At 47.3% G+C, this 21,926-nt stretch overlaps 1 protein-coding gene across 7 annotated transcripts in view; it reads left to right on the top strand.

Moving 5' to 3' along the window:
- The window catches only part of LOC111074807 (potassium voltage-gated channel protein Shaker), a 114,605-nt gene that overhangs the window by 73,342 nt on the left and 19,337 nt on the right, over nucleotides 1-21,926 (top strand). The window contains exon 1 of one of the 7 annotated variants that reach the window (XM_041591894.1): nucleotides 13,196-13,636. The exons of the other annotated variants lie outside the window; for them this stretch is intronic. Coding sequence (XP_041447828.1) covers nucleotides 13,461-13,636 — 176 coding nt within the window. The 5' untranslated portion in view covers nucleotides 13,196-13,460. Of the gene's footprint in view, nucleotides 1-13,195; nucleotides 13,637-21,926 lie in introns of those variants that run through there. 7 annotated transcript variants of the gene reach the window in all.

Raw genomic sequence — 21,926 nt, 5'->3', positions numbered from 1 at the left:
TAAGTAAAAATAAAAAATTGCAAAAAAATGTCCTCACCATCCCATCATATATCCTGTTCTTCTTTGTCTTCTTTGGCTGCTCTATTCTCTGCCATCTTCTTCTCCTGCTGCTGCTCCCATTCGTGTTCCCAATGTGGTGTGTGTGTGTGTGTGTGTGTGTGTGTGTGTGTGTTCCGCGATTAGATTCAAGAAGTTTGACTCGCACACGCCAAAATTAATTGGGCACTTGAGGAGTTCGGAGACGATGAATGTCGTGGGGATGCGGCACATGAGGCGGTTCATGTTCCGTGACGGCTCGACAGCACAGGCTTCTGTTAACCCTTACCCTAACACTCGAACACCCCCTGCCCCCTCCCCCTCCCCCCTCACCAGCACTCGACATACCCCCAACCCTCAGCCTCATTCATCCTTCAACAGCCTTACTCTGTCGCCCTGCCGCCCTGCTGCCCTGTCCCTTTCGCCCCCTTGCGCAAGGACTCACTCTGTAATGTTCTATGCAACTGATTTATTTTGATTGAACTTTGCATGCAACCAGCTGAGGCAGCAACAGAAAGCGTGAGAGAGACAGAGAGAGAGAGAGAGCGACAGAGGGAGAGGGAGGTCTGAAAAGGGGTGTAGCTCCAAAGGGAGTAGAGCAGAAGCGGCGGTGGAGCAACAACTGGCAAGAGAAACATCATAAAACAAAAGCAGTTTGCGGTTGAATGCAAAAAGAAGGGGAACATCCCAACAACGAGCCACAAAAACAGCTCCTAAAATGGGTGTGAAGCGAAGGGAAAGTGTGGCTGGAAAGGGGTGTAAAAGGGAAGTTAGCAGGGGCATGGGGCAGGGGCAGTGGGCAGGGGACAGTGGGCAGGGTGCAAAGTGGCAGTATAGATTGTAGGCCATTCGCACGCACATTCGCCGCTTTTAAGGCGCCGAGCGGCGGCTTAGCCCTGGCTCAATCGTAAATGCGTTGTACGGCCTACCGCTCCTCTCGCCTCTCTCTCGCCTCTCTCTCTCTCTCTCTCTGTTTTGTTGCCTCTTTGAGAGAGGGGTTAAGTGGTTATGGCAACAGTCCCAACGCCCTAGCCGCCCTAATAAATCCTTTTGACTCCCTTTCAGGAAGCAATCACTAAGCTCCGCCTAATGCCCCCTCCCTCAGAGCCAGAGTTGCAGCACAAAAGAAAAAGAGTTATCCCTCGCATCCTTCCAATCATTCTCTTAGTCCTTGTTCTAGTCTTTGTTTTAGTCCCAGTCTTTGGCTTAGCAGGAGTCTTTGTATTTGTGTTTGTCTTTGTCTTTGAGCTGGGACTTGGCTTCAAATTTGAAAGTTGAAGGCCCGACTTTACACAAAGGGAGAAGTTCTTCAAATTTAAGCCTCTAATTTCTTGTGTTTCTTTAATTGAGAAATCCCAGTGGCCGATGGCAAAGCTAACCTGAATATTTAATTATTTGACTGCCAGTTAATGCTATGCTCAAAGGGAGAGGCGGCACATCGAACGTCGAACCCTAAGCCAGAATAATAAATTTTATTAAGTATAACCAGAATAAGTAAATTGATTGATACGGCAAATAAATTATTCAGACAATAAATTGTACGCGTGGCAGTTACCCCTTTGGCACTTAATTCCATTTCACATGTGTTGTACACCGAGGGGCTCGAGCTGGAGCTGGAGCTGGGGCTATTATTGTTTTAAAGTAGGTCTCTTCTGGTGCATGATCCAGCATTTCATTTGCAAGTGGAGTCTTTCAACATTTGTCCGTCTGCCACTAATTATTTATGAATGCAGTTAAGCGAAGCAGAAAGAGAGGGGAATTGCCTGCCACATAAAGTGGAAAATAAACTCAGGTTCCAGAAGATATACAAGCAAAGCAAAGCAGAGCAACACAAAGCAAAGCCTATACTCGTCTTGATTGTATTGGTATTTTATTTGTAGCTTAGCTGCAAAAAGGAACTGACACAATAAATGACACAATAAATGCTCCACATTTGACCCAAAAATAAATTCATGCCAAAATTTTGTTCGGGAGCTTAACCCCTCCCCAAACCCCACTCCTTTTCTTCGCTCTTTCTCTCTCTGTCAGCAGCTCTTCTGCTCATTTAGGTTTTAGCTTAACTGCCGCTGACTTGGCCATGTACGATATGTGCATATGGCTGGGATGTATGTGGCATGCACACACACACATGTGTATGCCGATATTTATGGCTATATATCTACTCATAGCAGGCTCTGTGCATAGAAATTGTAAATTATTTGCTTGTCTAGGATCTGCTGCTGCTGCTGGTGCTGCCAGTGGGTTTGTTTTTGGGGCAGGCTCTGGCCAGGGCCAGAACGTTCAACGTTGTAGGTTGTACGCACTGCGGCGATGGCGAGTTTTGCTTTTTAATATGCTAAGGTGCTTGTGTATTAGTGTGTGTGTGTGTGTGTGTGTGTGTTTTCCGCCTATATGTATTCCTGTGTGTGGAAATTGCACGTGCTCTGCGTGATTTTAATTTGAAACAAACATGGGAAACCTCACAGACACAGACACAGGACACGAGGAGAGTAGAAATTTATGTGTGTGTGTGTGTGTGCGCCTCCTGAATTTTGTGTGTTATTTTTTTTCATTCGATTCTTTCGTTATTTTTGCTTTTAAGGTTTCTCTCTTTCTGTTCTGTTCTATTTATTTTTTTTATTCTCTATGTTTCCGCTGTGCATTTTGCGGCTCCGGCTTTATACGTTTTTATTTGGTTTTTCCGTTCTTTTGCTCGGCTCTCCACTCTTTCCTTTCTCTCTTTTTTTGTTTTTGCTCTTTTTTATTTTCATTTTTTTTTTTTCCGTAATTCTTTTTACGACTCAACAAGCAGCAAAAATATAACAACAACAACAGAAAAAAAAAAACGGCCACCAAAAAAAAATAGAAGAGAGTGGGAAAATTTATTGATCTGTGTGAGGGGCCGCTTGAAGCCAATTCGAAGGTCAAGCATACGCACTGTGGGCCAACGCCACCCCCAGGTCGTTCAGACAGGATATTGTAGGTGGGGGGCTGTTCTGCTTCTGGTTCTGGTGCTGTGCTGCAAAAGAGTTCTGCAATGTTATGCAAACATATGCAGCAATCCCTGCCACCCTACGGCACTCCAGCGCCTGGTGACGTCATTGTAAATTATTTTCAAATTTGTGCCCAAAGGCCAAAACCAGAGAGCGAGAAGCAGGAGCAGGAGCAGAAGCAGAAGCTGCTGCTACTCTGATGCAGCATCAGCAGCAGCTCAAAGCGGAAACGGAAGCAGCGACGGGGACAGACAGGAGGCCACAGCACGGCAAACACAGAGTTCACAAACACACACACACACACAACACACACACACACACATGCATTTAGACGGGCTTGGGGCCACTGCACTTCCCTTCTCCTGTTGTTCCGTGTCAAACATTTTCATCCACTTGTTCGCATTATCCTTCCCGACAGTGCTCAGCGGGAGAAAACTTGAAAAGATGCCGCCAGCAGCCAGCAGCCAGCAAGGAAAATTGTAACAATTGTGTGAACATTTTATGGGGAGGGGGGTGGATGGGGTTAGCTAGTGGCAGTTGGGTTCAAGTGAAAGCCAAATCCGTGCGAACCAAACGAGCGCAAATGCGAGGGGGGGGGGGATGGGTTTGGAGGCGAAACGCCAACAGATTGAAATGGCAATAAACAGGGAAAGGAAATTGCTTTGCGGTGCTGCAACCGAATCATAGTTACCCTGCAATCAGAATATGCTCGAACGACTAAAAACAATTCATTGATCGCACTGGAGAAGGTATCAGAAATATATAATATATATACAAGCACTCACTTCTTTTGGAAGGTGCAAACCAGTTTGTGGGGCATCGAGCAGCAATGCTGTCAGTTGCCATTTAATATCGTTAAATCTGCAATCACCTCGGATCTATCGACTCCAGAAACTCACGATAAGAGCACTCTAGCCGATTGAAGTGTATCGGCAAAGGCTTTTCTTTGCCTTTATCCCCCCACTGTCAGTGTTCGCTTTAGTTGTCGCAACAAAAATGCTTTTCAAATCATGCAGAAAATTGCAAAATAAAAAGGCAGCCACAAGCAGCCACAGAGGCATGCCCCGGTTGCCCCCGAACACGGCTGAAGGCACGCACATTTTGCTCAGTTTTCCTCTCAGTTTCTTGGTTGCTTCTTTTGCTCTTCTAGCTTTACTTGCTGAGCGAAAAATTTCATTAATGCTTAAATAGGAATTCGATTCGCATTTCGTAATCGATTAGCATTTGGCTTTTTGGAAGCCGTCTAACCCGTCTCCCCAGCAAGTTGCTGCGAATGGCAACAGCTCAGAGAGGAGTAAGAGTAAAAGCAGCAGGAGCAGTAGGAGGAGCAACAGGAGGAGCAGGAGCAGCAGGAAGAGGCATCCTTTGAAGACAGTGGATGCATTTCAATTATGCGCAAGGCACTGCATTAGACCTGCAGTTCCACATCTGCCACACAGCCACAGCCAACCTTCAATTCCATTTGCATTTTCATGCACGCCCCCAACCAACAGCCCCGTTGCCAAGTTGAATAAACATAAACACGAAGAAGCCCCGGAACTCATTTTCACTCGCACAAAATGGAAAACTTCCCCCCCCCACAGCCTACGGAAAGTTGTTTAAAAAAACAGAAGCTCTACAAATCTTTCGATTCACTAATTAAAAATGTTTCTACACAACGAAGGATGCCTGCAAAGCGTAGCAGTTCACCGGCAATTAAGCGGCTGCAGCCGCTGTAATGAGTTTTTGTGCGGGAAGTCTTTAAGTCTATCGATGGATCGATGGATATGTCATTGACTGTCCTGACCAAATATTCTTCTACCCGTAACAGCATTTGTGTCCGGGGGGGGGGGGAGGGGACAGTTTGAAAATACTTTACACTGCCCATGCGCCCCATTGGACATTGAATGCACACGCCCCCGATTGGGAATGGAAAATAATTGATAGTTTCGCATAATTGGAATAATTGTAGTCGCCGTAATAGTTTGGGTCTTCGTCGGGGTTGTTGGTTGGTTGGGCTCATTTTTAAATATGCTAATGCACGCCCAACAGTTAAACGCAATTCGATTGCAAATATTGGAATCACATGCACGTGAGCATATGGCCATGGCAGGAAAATTAAGCGAAAATAAATGAGCAGTTCCCCAAAGAAGAGACGAAAGCAGAGGGGGGGGGCTTAGGGAAGAGCAACAGAAACAGCAACAGCAACCAAACAGATACTCAAGCAAAATTAGAAGCCGAACTCTAACGAAATCACAAATAAAATAAAATTATTTCAAGTGGCTGTGGAAAGAGCAATGAAAAAAAATAGTCCGAGCAACTAGAAACAATAAAATTGAGCAATAAAAATTAACATAAAGAAAGAACAAAAAAAAAAGAGAAGCGGCGGATGTCAAGCCACAGCCGTAGGCCCTGCTGCTGCTGCTGCTGCGGGTCTATAAAAACCATATGGCCCCACCCCCTCTGGCGACACTTTCACACCGCGACTGGTGCAACACACTGCATGACCAAAAGGAAATTCCAGCAGGGAAATTGTCGGTGGGATACCGGAGAGAAAGAGAGAGCTCTGTTTTCCATTTTGCCGCTCGCCGCTGCCCTTTAGCTAGGCAAAATCGATGCAGGCAACAACCACATGCAACAGCAGCAAAGAAAAACAAAAACAAAAACAAAACCAGCAACATCATCGTGTGCGAAAAAGAAATGCAAAATAATCAGGAAACCGTTGCAGCCGCAGGGGGTAAAGGACTCTTTAGAGCGAAGGTTTCTTTTCTTTTCCGCACTTAATTAAAACTGGGGACGGGGCAGAGCCATTTGAATAGAAATTAAAATGGGTGACAGGTGGCAGGTGCCACCCACTTGCCCACTTTTCCCTAACCGTTTAACATCGAACCACCCCACCGCCTCCCTCCCCTTTGCTGTTGGCCCACACTTCCCCAGCCAGGTTAAGAGCTAATTGATTTCCAATGCACTTAGCCTAATTAAATTTGTGCAGCTTAATTTTCGTCATCGATTTGCATATGTGTGTCTACCCCCCTATCCACCCACAGACCTTTCACACCCCTCTTTCTGTTTCTGTGCGTGTGTGTGTGTGTGTAGAGAGAGTTCATTAAATGGAACGCGTTTCCTGGCCACAGGAATAACTTTCACACGACCAGTCGGAATTTTGAAAGTCACGTGCCGCCGCCGACACTGCCGAGCCATAACTTAGCCAATAGAGCAAAAAACATGAAAGCAGCGGGAACCGAGGCGTGACATACCCCATGAAAATCTACAGCTATGCATTTTGGCAGCTTACATAGCTGAGATGTGGAAATTAAGGCTCAAAACTGAACAGAGCACAGATAAAGGATACAGATGGAAATTTATATGATATTTCTGGCTATGTGCTGATGCTGATTTATATGTATTCCATACCCTGGGAATGTTATTTGTTATCTGCTTGGCACACAGCTGGTCCCAAATCATAATACCCACCGCCATGGCGCAGAGGTATTGCCGGGCAGTCAGTCAGTTACTCAGGCAGTCCGTTTGTTCAGCTTACAAATTTCCACCAGCACCAGCAGCAGATGGTAGGCGGGGGCAGGGACTTAGCGAAGGAGAAAGCGCTAGCCTGAGACAGGAAGGATAGGGAGACACGGAGAAAGGGAGACAGGGAAAAGGTATGTATGAAACAGATAGGCGTGGCCTTTGGGGGCAGGACAGAATGAAAGAGAGAGAGAGAGAGAGAAAGACAGACACGAAACTATAAATGTTAATAACCAGCAACATTGTTACTGTTCCTCTTCCTCTGTCGCTTCCTGTGTCGAGGGCACACTGGGGGCTTGGTACGGAGTGGGGCATGCTGGGCATGGAGCGCTTCAGGTCCGTCCCGTTCGTGGTTTTTCTCTCTCTCTCTCTCCCTCCCTCTCTGTCGCTCTCCCTCTTTCTCTCGGACATTGAGCTATTCGCGGCAGTTCTAAAACTAAACTCAAACTTAATTGTTCGGCTCTGGCCTGGCCCTGTGCTTTGTCCTCTGTGTGGCATGCCCCCAAAACTGTGACTCGCCCTTGTAGTTGTTGTTGCTTACTTCTCTTGTTCCTTTGTATGTCCCTCTCTGTTACATTGTTGTTGCTTCTCGCTCATTGCTGCTGCTGGCTTTGGTCTGTTAGACAAAAAAAGTTTTAATGGTATTAGCAAGCCAAAAATAACACACACAAAATGTTGCCTAATCGACTACAGTAGGGATTGTTACGGAATGGGTACACACACACACACAAACACACACACACATGCATATGAGAGCTGTAAGCTGAGTTACAAAATCCATTGCCTACTTTTTGGGGAGCTGAGCAAAAGGCTTGCTCTGGGGTTGTCTTTGAATCCTGGCGCTACACTTGATTTTAGATTGTGGCTAATTAATTGTAAAAACCAACAGCTTAACCCTGACTGGGCAACACTTAAACTTTAACCCCTCCACACCAACCACCACCCCCTCCGCACTGGCATGGAGAAGGTGACGGAAACTGCAAAGTCGTCTGCCCAGGAGCATACATGCCGAGTGCGAGTGTGCGTATGTACGACTACGAGTATGTATCCTGTGTGAGTGCCTCTCTGTGCGTACGTCAATTATCCCTGTACGTTCATTAGAAGACGGGCGGAAGGGGAGGACTGTGTGTGCGTCTGTGTGTGTAGGAAGGCCAGCAAAATTGTGACTTTGTAAAGCAGTTTTGGCAGTTTTATGAATTCAGAAAGCTTGCCCAGAATGTCATCATGGAGCGGCAAGTGGCAAGGGGCAAGGGGCAAGGGGCAAGCGGCAGATGGGCCCCTAACTTATCCATTGTTTCGTTCCCAACAATGTACGGCTATCCTTCGATACCCAGGCAGATGCAATAGGGACAATTTGGGGTTTGCCATTTCTGCCGATGAACTAGAGAATTTTTAGCATTTCGAATGAAACTTTGAAGTGAAATTGGAATTTATGATTCAGCGGTCAGCAAAAACAGGCAAACAAAACCACAAAGATACTCGTATTGGAACGAAGAAGGAAAATATATGTAGATTAAATATTTGCCTTATATAAAATAATACTAATACACACGTACACGTACACGTACACATGTGCACATGTATGCATGTCTAAATGCATGTATGTATGTATGTATGTGCATGGGTGCATATGTGCATTTATGCAGTGTTGACCTGACCAATAATATTCGCATATAAAATAAAACAAGGGCAAAAAACTGGCAAAAGAAAAACTGCCCGAATAAATGCTGGAAAATAAGTGAAGCAAAAGTGTGTGTGTTGGTGTGTGTGTGAGAGAGTGTGTATTGGTTGCAAAAATGCAATTTCACTGCAGACATTTTGTATGAATTTTTAATTAAATATTAAAATTAAAGATTCAATGGGGGGGCGGGCAGTTAACCACGCCCCCATACATTGAAACAACTTCAAAGTGCCACCCGCCCACACCTGGCCACAGTGGAGGTTATTAATTTCCATTAGCTCTCCAAATGGAAGCTGAAAAGCAAACAAAAGCCTTTGCAGCCCATTATATTTGGTTTGCTTATCATTTGCTTGAATTTGAAATGGCTGAGGCATACCAGCAGCGTAACTGGGAGAGGCTTCTAATCGAAGTTTTGTCCAACAATTAGGTAATTGCAGCAGTTGTTTTTTTTTTGCTGGCCTCCGTTTGATTTGTTTACTCTTCAGATGGAATCGAAAATGTGTAAGTGGGTGGAGCAGAGATGGAGGTGGAGCTGGAGTGGTGCAGGTGCAGGTGCAGATATTTTTTTCCAGGCTGCATGACCAAGGGGAATGACCAGACACGCACGCAACGAATCGCGTTCTACCGTTCTCCCTTCTTCCTTCGTGTCCGTTCCGGTTAGTTCTGTTTCGAATTTTGTTGCTTTGTTTTTTCACCGCACGTCAGCTCTGATATTTTGTTGGGCGCTTGTCTGTCAATTCCAATTTATTGGGCTCCTTCCACCTTCCACCTTCCACCTTGTGGTTTACCCAACCTTTTGGCCATCGCCGAGCCCCACATTAACCCCTCTCCCCCCACCATCTCGCCCCTCCCGCTCATCTCGTCATCGCATTGGCATTTCCGCCTGTCATTTAGGAATCGATAAATGTTTTATTTGCCTTTGGTAAATGATTTTCGTTTAGTTGGCTTTTATCGATGCCTGCCTCTCTCTCTGTGTCTCTCACAGCGCTCTCTATCTATCTCTGTCTCTCTCTCTCCTCTGTCTCTTTTACTTTGTGTCAATCCATTTGCACTTTGGATGCATCTCCGGGCGGCAAATCAATCAATCAGAATGTTCAGAGGGCAACCACAAGCCCCGCAACCGCAACCACAATCCAGCCAAACCAAACCAAACCACACACCACACCACACACCACACCACACCACACACCACGCTCCGCACCCTCTCTCTTTGTCCCACAGCCACACCACAAAGACACATCCAACCGCCATTCCTCCTCGTTGATAAAGCGCAGATTAAGCAGCACATCCATCCCCCCCAGCCCCTCCCCCACCCATCGCAATTGCCTTTGCCTGTGCCCGATGTCCCCCGCGTCTTGTGTGCATAAAACAATAATTTGTGCATAAAACAGGGGGCAAAAGCGAAAACGCTTGGAAATGTTTATGGCACCATGGGGATCCCTCAACTATATTCATGTTATATACATATACCAACATATATACTCGTATAGTGCATAAATATAGCACTGGCACAGAGCACATAGCACAGAGAACAGCAAACAGAAGGGGGAAACAGAGAGTGAGAGACAGAGAGAGAGAGAGAGGCAGCGATGCGCAGCCCAACGAACGGCTTGTCATTAGTTTGAATTATTTAATTTTTTGTGCATTTAAGAATAGATTTTATCTAGTTGTCGACCCTCCAACAGACAGGAAGCGGTGTCCTAGGTGTCCTCCAAAAACGAAAGTATTAAACTGGAAAAACAGATACCCAAATCAGATCTCTGTTTATATATGTAGATATGTATATAATATACATTCATTAGTTCAGCGCTGACTCTGTCTCTGCTGTCTCTGCTGTCTCCTGCACTACTCCCTTCTCGCCTGCTTTTGTGTCTTTGTTTGCTTTATTCAATTTCCGGTCGAATGCAAATTTCTATGCGGCTTTTCTAAGCAACAGATTCCGTTTCGATTTAGTTTCAGTAAAATTTACATTTGAAATTTCCTCAAAATGCAATTTCATATGAAATTTGCTAATTGCATTTTCCTACTGGGGGCAAAAACCACTCTTTTCTCTAGCCACAGACAGAACCACTGAGCAGACACCACCCCTTCCCCCCTTCCACCAACCACCCACTCCAGCATTCAAGTGCCACTCCCACTTAGCTTGTTTTCCTGCCACAATTGCCACATTTACCTGTTGTCCGAACAATGTGCAAAAAAGGAAAAAAAAATGTTTGGCAAAAAAAAACGAAACTTTGGAGAAGGATGCTGCTCCGGTGCTGCGGGGCTGCTGCTGCTGCTGGAAGAGCGCATTAAATACGCATTATGAGGGCAAGGGCCACGCCCACGCTCACGCTCACACAACGTTTAAGCCGCCACCCCGCCCACGCCCCTCGCCCCACCGCCGCCTCTTCCCTCTTCTGGTCATGGGGCGCGCTTTGTTTTATTGCTTTCAAATTAGCACAAAACTCAATTAAAGTCAGTGGGGGAAGTGGCAGTGGCAGGGGAGGGGCAGTGGGTGTGCGGGAAGGAGTGTGTGTGTGTGTGTGTGTGCGCGCCTGGATGCGCTTCAACGCGTATTTTGTGCTGCGACACACACACACGCACCGCAGTGCGAGTCTCATTTAATTAAGTTGATTCTAATTTAATAACGAGTTGAATGGGTTTTTTGGCTGAGAAGTCCCAGTGCCCCCACACACACACACACACATGACGACCAGCATGCCTCCACCACACAGCCCTGTGGCATGCCGCATGCCACATCTGATTCAGCTTCAGATTCAGATTAAAGATAATGCTGATGAGCAAAATAAATGCAAGAGGCGGGGGCACAGACAGAGGGAAGAGGAACTGAATGCTGTTGGTAAAATTGCTGATATCTGAATGGAAAATAATTCCAACAATTTATGTGATTTAAAGGGTATGGGAGGGGGAATTGGAAGGGAATGGCATGGCAAATATCTTTATATGCTGCATTTAAATACATTTTTCGTGAATAGTCTGTGAGCCTGTGAACCAAGCTAAGGAATGGGCGATGGGACTGTCGCATGGATATCTGGAATAGCTTTCAGCCATATCTCTGGAATGTATCTCTCTCTCTCTCTCTGTCTGAAAACCTTAGCTGCTAGCCTGGTTGGGAACAGCCGAAGCGAACAAGAACACGGCCGAATATGAGCATTTTTGTAAGCCACTGATACTACGGTAAATACTAGGAGGGGTGAGGGCCACCCGTCAACCCCAACCAAACGCCCAGACAACAGACCGGTCCCTACCACCACCCCCACCCCCACACCACACATTTGCCTATTTTCCTGGCACTGTCTGTCCCACAGAAACACACACAAACATGGCAGTGGCATAGTCAGAGATATAATTGAATGGCCATTGGACTTGTCCCTCGCTCTGGCCCTGACCTTGCCGCACTTGCTGGTGCTGGTGCTGGCTAGAGGCCTATGCCCCGCCATTACCAGCACCTCAGTCTGTGTCTGTGACTGTGTCTGTGTGGCATGGAACCACCTGCCGCTCGCTTTAGCTGGTATCCGTTTGCTGTATGAGTTAATGCGCTTACATGAACAGCCAACGTCAACGCAAGTGTTTGGCATTGCATTTTAAGCCTCTGTGCAGCCGGCCAACTGTCACTTAATGGCTCCCACAGCCACTCCCACTGCCACTGGCACTGCCACAGGCACGGCAGCACCCACAGCTATGGATCCATGGCACGAGCCAATGCCACCACACCCCATCATCACACACTCGAAGCACCCACCGGGCCACCTCCTGGCCAACCCCTGGCACCCCTCTCAACCCGGAACCACCATCTGCTGTACGAGATTAGTGCAGCAGGCAAAGCATTGGACGAGGCACGAGGCAAGAGGCACGAGGCGTATACGTGATGTGATGTGATGTGAGTGGGGCGCTGCGCATAAATCAATAAAGTTGTCCCTTAGCCCCCCCACCCCTGTGTATGTGCGTGTGTGGGGTGGGGGGGGGGGTGTTTTTTTAACTCAATTTCAACACGGAAGCAATTTCCGCTTATTAAATGCTGCTTGAGTCGTCGCAAAACTGCAATTTGGCATCTTCGCAAAGTGTTAGTCATAATGAGATGAGATGAGATGGGATGGGATGGGATGAGTGGTGCCTGTCGTGGGCAGGTGGGCGGGGGAGTGGATTTACAAAGCAATAGGACCCAATGGTTGTGCATTGGATTCTGAGTTCCATTTTGATAATAGATAATGGCCGCCCATTCAACATGCCACGCCACTACGCTTTTCGCACCTTATGCCGCATTTCGGTTTGCTTTGTGTGTGTGTGTTTGTGTGTGTATGTCTGCGTGTGTGTGCCTCTGTTTCTGTTTGCTTTTGGCTTGAGTTGATTTCGTTTTCGTTTCAATTCAATTCGATTCGATTCTGTTCGATTTGATTTGATGTGATTCACTTTCATTCACTCTGGCGGGAGGAGAGGTGAGCAAGAGGGCGGGCACATGGGCTGCACAGAGGGCATGGGGATGGCGGCTTTTGTTTGGCTGGTTCAATCTAAGCGGCAAAACAAACAACAAATGCGGTGAGCGGATGGAGGGTTGACTGTTGGGGGTGTGGGTTCGGCTGGGGGCCACAACGATGCAATTATGTGGCCTGGCATTACGCAATATGCTTACATAATGCCCCCGCCGCGGCAGGAACATTCCAAATCGATTCAATTCTGGCCATCTGTCCCGGCAATGAGAACCTGTATTTTTGTTAAAACTGAAGCCACAGCCCACCCGCAGAAGCAGGCAGTCTGAAGCAGTGAAAATATTCAATAGCAGAGCAGAATTACCCCTCCCCTCCCCTCCCCTCACCACCTTACCTAACAGGCATTCTACATCCGTACATCCTAGATCCAGATCCAAACTCAAATTCAAATTCAAAAGTCATTAAATCGAAATAAAAATGAATGCAACAGCAGGAAATACGAGTACGACCGATCGATGCAGCACCTAGTGGCGGCAAGACTAAACAAAAAAAAAGAAAACCCCACACACACACACACACTCACACAACATACAATCGGTGGCACAGTGTGAAGTGGCAGTGTGGCAGCGTACGGCAGTGATTCGCGGCGGCAGTGTGTCCACAGTGTGATTGAGCAGGTGCCGACGTGGGCGCTGGTATCGCTGGTGGTGTCGGTGTCGGTATCGGTATCGGTATCTGTGGTATCCGTGCATCATCCTCAGCATCATCGGGACCATCAGGACTATTGGGACCGGGCGGGGCGCGTCTTTGGCGGCCATCTGGTGAACGGGTGCGGGCATGGCCGCCGTTGCCGGCCTGTATGGCCTCGGCGAGGATCGCCAGCACCGCAAGAAGCAGCAGCAGCAGCAGCAACACCAGAAGGAGCAGCTCGAGCAGAAGGAGGAGCAGAAGAAGATCGCCGAGCGCAAGTTGCAGCTGCGCGAACAGCATCGCAACTCTCTCGATGCTTACGGGTATGCAACACAACTTTAATTTTAATTCAAACAAAACAACAAACACGCACACAAAATACTTATTCACCTGTAAAATTCACATAGTTATGGCAGGTGCAGCTGCATGCCCCCTCCAGCGCTTACATTTTTAAGTTGGATCTAGCAGTCCGACAGCAGAGTTCTGTTCACAGTGTCCCAGAGTGTAGCCATGACTCTTGCAGTGGGGAAATCCTCACACTGCGCCTTCTAGCTGCAGAGGGGAGTGCTCGGCCGCTGTGATCATCGTGGGCAGTCTCCATGCCTTCGTGCCTCCATAGATTCCTTATATCCGTAGACCACTGGATGGAAAGCCGTGAGCCTTATGGCCCAAGCAGCGCACAGTCGTTAGCTTTATGTGCTGATGGCAGAGTGTATCTGCAGAGCCCATTCATGCTGCCACACAATCAAATAAAGATAGACAGTCGAAGGTCTGTTTGCTGCAGCATAAAGGATTCGTTTACCGAAACCAAATGCCGCTTCTTGCGGCACTTACATGCACCTGCCAGGCGGCCATCAAAGGAAGTAAGCTTGCTCCTTGCTCTTGCTCCTTGCTGCTCCCACCCACGCCTCCTTCTGGGATCTGTGGGCTCTGTAGTGGGAGGAGTGGCAATGGTGAACTTGTCCTAAAAGCGCAATAAACGTGACTTAAGTAAAACTAAATCAAGAACAAAGGCGCGATGCAAAAGAGGGACGAGGCGACGTGACCAGCGACGAAACGACGAGGGAGGGGCACATTCAAGTTGGGCACTTGACGGAGGCGAAACTTTCATCTCAGATACATTTGTATCTACAGCTAGGTCTGTGGGAACGGGAAAGGGAACTAGCACAGAGAGGAAGTGCAGTTGAAAGGTGATCCAGTCGCTGCCTCCTCATCCTCCTCCAAGCGTTGTGGCCACCTGTATCTGTATCTGTGTCTGTATTTGCATTTGTATCTGTATCTGTAGCTGTGTGTGTGTGTGTGGCTGTGCTCCTTTGGTTTGCTACCTTCAAAGTAAAAGAGTGAAAAACGGTGGAGAAGCAAACGTAAGCCAAAATGTTATTATGTTCAAGTTGCAAGGCGCTAAGCAGGCGCGCCACACCCACACCCACTCCCAATCTTCTCTCCTTTCTCTTTTAACCCAATCCAAAATTCATGTGGAGTACGCCTCCCATATATGCATTGAATTCGCTCAAAAGCCTTCCTCCTAGAAACATTTGGCGACCACATTGGTGTGTGGGGAGGGTGACACAGTAAAAGGGCTATTCGTAGTACGGCTGGTGGTGTGGAGGGGGGCGTGGAGGGAATGATTTTCCAGTGCGCCATTCTTTTTTTCATTCTGTTTTTTTTTTTTTTTTTTCCTGTTGGAGAAGTTTCTTATTGGACTTTTGTGTGCTTGTGCTTGTGCTTAAGCTCGTATTTTATAGAATGATATTTTTGGCTGAATGCCAAAGGGGGCGGAGTCGAAGTCGGAGTCCCGCAAGAGGTGTGGCACGAGCGAGCTTATATATGTACATACATATGTATGTGTGTGTGTGTGTGTGTGTGTGTGTGTGTGTGTGTGTGTGTGAATGTGCACTGAAAGCCTTTTGGTAATTACATTAAACATGCCCAAAATGCAGCAGCAATTTACACATTTCTCAGGCTTTTCCCAAGCCGCTTTTCCTCTTGCTCTCTCTCTCTCTCACTAGCTTCTCTCCCTTTCAACTCCACTGCTGTGTGTGTGTGATGTGTGTGTTTCAAGTGACGTCACAGCTCTGCAGCATTTGTTCCAAAAAAAAAAAAATGAAATGAAAACTCTGTCGGCCATAAAAGGAGAACCAGAGAGTGGGAGAGGGGAATCGGTTAAGCAGCGGAGCATGTGTGTGTGTGTGAAGCATCCTCAAGGACATTTCCACTTGTCTCTACTTCAATTTTGTTGCATTAGTGTCAGTTGCTCTGCTCTGCTCTGCGCTGCGCTGCTGTTCGCTGCCTCTTTCTGTGGCACTTCTTTTGGGTCTGGTTTATGGTTCTACCCGAATTTCGCTAGGCTCTGTGACCCAGTGGACCGTTGAACGTAGACCGTAGACCGTAGACCGTATTGGAGCCGTTGCGGTGGGCGTGGCAGCTGCCATTGAGACAAAATGTCGCGACAGCGTGGCATACGCCAACTAGCGAGAGCGAGAGCGAATGCATTGCCTTCTCATTCGCCGTCTCATTCCCATTGAAATTCATTTAATTGCCAAACGGTGGGGAGTGGGGGACCCACTCGACATTCATTGCATGCTCCCCTCGTGTTCGTACTTTTGCGACAGATCAGATGCACTCAGATGCACCTCAAGCGGCAGCTGGAGCAGCATCAGAGCCATCGATGCGGCAATCGCATTGAATTGAATTAAAGCTCCTGCTGGGGCAACTTATGAATCTCCACGTCGCTCCCGATGAGTGTTTGGCAAGCAGCTTAATCAACAAGAACGATTGCAATTAATTAAGTTGGAAATATTCGTCGCATTCCTCTCGGTGGTGAGCGGTGGGGTGATGGGGTGATGGTGCGGAAAAATCATTGGGGAATCCTTGACTTCGTTGAGTAATTGCCAGACACGCTCTTAAGCCGATTAATGTTGATTATGGGTAGATGGCAGGGGATGGCAGGGGATGGCAGGGGATGGAGTACTCAGCCGGTTTTTGGATCCATTTCCATTTCCATTACAATATAATCAAGCACTCAGAGTGCAACTAATGACGTTGACAAATGCTACGGATCCTGTGCGTATCCCGTCTGCCTTTTGGCCGCCTTCCGTTCGCCATGGATGCAGCTGCCAACTGCCTGCCAAGAGCATCAAACGGCTGCCTGCTGCTGCTGCTTCTACTGCTGCTGTTGCTGTCAAAGAGTCTCAGAGCCGCAGACACGATGACGACGAGCCGCACAACCCAGTCGAGGCGTCGCCAGCATCTCCTACTGTATACTTCTTCCATTTTTCCATTTTCCATCACACATCTGTGCCAGACCAGGCCAGGCCTGGCCAGACCAGACCAGACCATGGCCAGACCAGACAGAGTCAGATGGTCCTTTGGCTGATGCCGTTGGCGTTCGTGCTGCAAATTAACAGCATGACACACATTTAAATCGAGCTAAAAACAAGAGCTGAGAGGTGTGCGGGTACGTGTGGGGTAACCCCAGGAGGCAAGCAGTAAAGCATCTGCAGTCAACCTGCGCCACCTGCGTCCCTGCATATTCAGGTTACGTGCCAGACACTCACGTGCATTCGCATTGCAACCAGCCCCTAAGAGCAGAGCAGAGAAAGGTAAAGGGAAACGAGAGAGAGGAGAGAGAGAGAGAGAGAGAGGGAGAGAGAGGGAGATGTGGTGAAGGAGTGGAGTATTCCTCTACATATACTTAGGTATTTGCTTGGCCTTAGCTTTAGTTGATTAGGGTATCGATCCTTAACTTCCGTTCCTTCAACCGAAAATGTCGATTAATTATTCCAAACTAATTCCTTAGATAGTAAAAGTGATCGATAAACAATCGATTAATCATCGCAATGATGATCAATCGCATTTAGGTGTCGATAAATGATATTCTAATAATTACCTGAAGTATATCCAACCGATTGATAAATGATCAACAAATTGAGCTTCGCCCATTCCTCTTTGTTGTGATGATGGGAAATGGGAAAGGAAATGGGGAAATTGTGCCCCACTGAACGCAATCCATTTATTGTTCGCTGAATCTCGTAAAGCTCCCATTACGCTCCATAAATCCATAAATATCTATGCCCAGAAATCCCATTTGCATAATCAGTTATTAAAATTATCGATTACCCGCTTAAGCGCCCCATCAATAAATTATCGACAAAATAGCGATGCAAATACCAAAAGCAGCTATAGAAAACTTTTCCTCCTTTATTCCTAATTTTTGTTTTTTTGCTTATCTTTTTTTTTGTGGGGGGGGGGGGGGTCTCCCTTGGGAGTGTAAAGGGAAAGGCCACAAACGGCAACTTGGCAAAGAAACTTCCGCTTGCATAATCGAGAGAAAGTGGGGAAAGTTTTGTGGAGCGACGGGCAGATGCAGACAGGAGTGGCAGTGTGGGGGGCGTGGCAGAGTGCCGTACGCTACCAATATAAATATGCGATTGTTATGAAAAATCGAAGGCCAACTTTGAAGCGCCAGCCATATTTCGCACTCTACTGGGCACCATCGAGTGAATGTGTGGAAACGAAAAACACAAAAAAAAAAAACAGCGAAAAAGATGGATGGAGAGAGCTGGAGACAGAAACGGAGATAGAGAGAGGGAGAGAGAGAGGGAGATAGAGCGAGAGAAGGAGTGGCGGCCGGAAGTGACAAGCAATTTGAACGGCGATACGATGAGCCGACTCCGCCATCCATCCTCAGAAAGAAAAAAAAACACCCCACCACACCACACCGCCCGTCTCTGCACTCTCAGCCACATTCAAATCCCCAACTGTATCTGCCTGCTGCCTGCTGCCTGCTGCTGGTCATTGGGCCTTCGTTGTGTGGCGCCACTGCCACTGCAGCTCGCTACCCGCTACCCGCTAGCCACTCCCTCGTCCAAAAAAAAGAACTTGCCATAAATTTTGCACGTTGTTTTGCTGCGCTGCACAAATTTTTGGTGGTGCCCCCATCTCGATGGATCCGGCATTTGCCTCATTTTTCTTTTCTGCGGCTCTTTGCTTAAAAATATGTATATTTTGTGTCCCTGCTCCGATGCCTCACTCTCTCTCTCTCTCTCTCTCTCTCTCTCACTCACTCTTTCCCTCTCACTCACTCACTGTCTCCTCACTAGTCGCATATTTTATGCAGTTGCTGCGGGGCCTCCCTGAGAGGGTCCTAGGACCAGGAGAAGGCCCAGAGCCAGCCGGAAAGTCGGCCAAAGCTGCGGGCAACATTTTCGGCACTGGCACTCTGCTGCATCCATTGGCCATCCATTTTTTTTGTTTGTTTGTTTTGTTTTTTCTTTTCTTTTCTTGTTGAATCGTCGTTGAGTTGCTGCTGTCCGTTGTCATTTCACCAATAGCGGAATATGCGAAGAGATGCATGTCTCCAGTCTCCAGTCTCCTGTCTCATGTCTCCATCTGACAACTATCATCTCAGCTTGCGCAAAAGGATCCCAGTTCTCAGAGTCTCAGTACACAGCAGGGTAGTAGCTAATTCTTTCTCAAATCACAAATCACAAATCAAAACCACAATCCAAACACATTTCGATACATTGTTCGCTGGCGAGTACTTTTAATTGAATTGGGCAGCCAGCAGCATTTTCGCTCCCTCCTCAATATTTGTTGTCTACTTGTAAGTTATGTGCATACATGTATGCAGCCACTCGCATGCTGCCTCGTTTTCCTTTTATATCCAATTAAAATGTTTGGCCAACATTCATTGAAATAATTGTACAACATTCTCGTATATCCCATATACGTACAACAGCTCAACACAACGTGGTTTGCTCTTCGCATATGTATGGAGTATTTTGTTGTGCGTGGGATTTAATACTTTGGGAATTTCAAATCAAATTAAGCTTCAGATTCAGACTCGAACTCAGACTCAGGTGCAACGCATGCCAGCTGCAACCCACAGAGAACGTTAATTCGATGGGACATCGAATGCATATGGCGAGAGCCCGTCCCGAGTCGAGTCCTGGTCGAGTTCTTTATTGTTATCCTCGTTAAGCAGACACAAAATTCTCTGCCGATTGCCGCCTGCCCCGTGTCCCGCCTTTTTATGCCACACTCTCTTGCAGCACTTTCTCTTCGCCGCCTTTGCTGATCTGGGGGGAATGGTTTGCCATAAATTTGGCAGCTTAACAAGCAAGCGAATGCACGAACATAAGAAGAGAAGGAAAAAAAGCAGCAGGATGCAGCAGCAGCCGAATGCAGGGGAAAGCTGCGACGTCAGAGATGGCGAGAGGGTGACAGAGAGAGATATAATAGTGGAGAGGGGAGGCGCCGGAATGGCGATGGGGTTACAAATGTAAAACAAGACACTCAAAATTTCATGAGTTCCGCACAGTCTTTGACTTTAGTTTTAGTTTGAGTTTGAGTTTGAGATTGGACTGCGGTTAAGTGCATCCCCGACTATAGATAATGGTGGCTCAGCTCCATTGCTCTTGCTTGCTGCTTTGCCGCTTTGCCGCTTTGTTGCTTTTCCGCTTGTATTGCTGTTGGTGTTGCGGCTATGCGTGTGCGTCACTGGGCCTTTGTGTCATTGTGCTGTTCCCCTTTTTGGCCATTGCCAAAAATAAATTCCGGCCAGGCCTCGCAGGCCTCTCTGGCCTCTCTGGCCTCTCTGGCTAATTGATGGAATCCGAGTTTGCCGCAACCGCAATTCAAGCTCCCCATTTACTACGCGGCACATACATGCATACATACATACATATGTACAATGTACACATGTATATGCATAAGGCGCGATAGAGACAGAGATACTCGTATTTTGTGTGTGTCCTTAGGCATACTTTTCAGCGGGGCCATAATCGATTAAGCAAGCAGCCATGAAATGCGGATATGCTCTGGGAGGTGCAATTATTTATTGAAACGGGCCAGCGAGTGCAGCAGTACGGGCGCCGATATGCCAGCGAATTGTCATCGTAAATATATCAATCTCATTTTCATTCTCATAAATATTAAAGCCAACGTCTGAAACTCATTTGCCGACAGACCTCTAAGGGGGAATGTCAGTTTCTCATTTCAATCCACGACAGAATGCAGGCCAAATTTCTTTCTTCTCTTTTTGTTGCTGCTGCTGCTGTTGTTGTTGTTGTTGATTAAGAAGCCTTCCTTGGGCATAGCTTTTGTTACAGAATGCAGGAATTCATTATAAAGTATGTTCTCTGTTAATTGAAGAAGAATGTCCTGCATTCCTCTCCTGCTGCATCCTTCAAGATGCTCAAGGGGTGGTGAGGGCGCACAGCAAATAGCTGTTAGAATATTTCATTTTAATTTGTGCCTGCACCTCAAGGAGGAACCAGCAGCCAGCAACGACTCAAGAATGTTCGTTGCAAGCTCAACATTGTCCAACGAAGATTTTCCGCTCTGTCGCTCTATCGCTCTATCGCTCTGTCTCTCTGCCTCACTATCGCTCTGTCTCTCTATCGCTCTGTCTCCTTGACATCTTTTTCATTCCTGAAATTTAAATTGAGTCCCTCCCTAATTGAATTGTTTTCTGCTAGCGCTTTTCCAACTGCAATAAGTGCAAACTTTTCCAAAGGGTGTGACTTCTCTTCAAGGAATCTCCCAAGCAATGAATCTCGATATATCTGTCTGTCTGTGTGTCTGTCTGTCTGTCTGTCTGTCTGTCTGTCTGTATATCCTGGATGTCCCTAAACCCAAAGTGATTGTCAAGTTGACTTTCCCAATGAAGATCCTTGAGTTCTATATTGGGTTTAACTTTAACGGTGTCACTCAATCAATTCAATCCTTAATCAGGATCCTTCACTGCACTGCTCCCCACGAGCGGGGGCCTGAAAGTGCTCTCCCTCTCTCTCTCTCTCTCGCTGCTTGGTAAAGTTCAAACCTAATTTGGTTGCCATCCGACAACCAACAACCAATATGCAGCATCCAGCATCCAGCATGCAGCATCCAGCGAGCCTTTCCACGGCCTTTTACGCTGGCCTGACCTGACTAATTGATTGGGCACGAGTGCAGGGAATACGTACGTATACGGATACGTATACGGATACACTCGTATCAACTCAATTTCAGTTGTTTGTCCATGCAGCAGCGACAGTTGTTGCAGTTGCAATGCAGTAACATTCGGCATGTGGCATGTGGCATGGACCAGTGGCTATATGGATCTGTGGGTTCTGCTGGCTTGTGGCCATGTGGCATGTGGCGGGTTAATCGCATTAGACGAGCGCGCGTGTGTGCCTGCAGCCTTGAAAGTCAGACGGTGACAGGGACGGGGACGGGGACGGACACCACACATACCCCCCGCCCCCGGAACGATTTCGCAAGTCACACGGGGGGCGCTGAACTGTTTCGTGGATATTGTGGGATGAACCTGTGGATGTCTCAGCTTCCGATTTGAGTGCGCGCCCAGCATCCCGGCAGGCCGAAAAGTTGAAGCGAAGCTTTGCGGTGCTGGTCCATGATGGCAGCTTTCCTCTGGAAGCTGCACACAGCTTCCGACTGACTTTTTGGGCATCATTGAAAGCTCGATGTGCTCACAGTTGCCAGGCGAGAGCGTTCTGATTCCATTCCATTCCACTGCCTAAAGGTGCAACGGATAAAAATATTTAAAATAAATACTAAAATGAAAATGAGTACACAAAAAATGAACGCATAATCGAATGAGTGCAATGA

The sequence above is a fragment of the Drosophila obscura genome, unplaced genomic scaffold, assembly GCF_018151105.1.
Source record: "Drosophila obscura isolate BZ-5 IFL unplaced genomic scaffold, ASM1815110v1 contig_165, whole genome shotgun sequence".
Classification (NCBI taxonomy): Eukaryota; Metazoa; Arthropoda; class Insecta; order Diptera; family Drosophilidae; genus Drosophila; species Drosophila obscura.
This window is presented reverse-complemented; position numbering and strand designations above follow the sequence as displayed.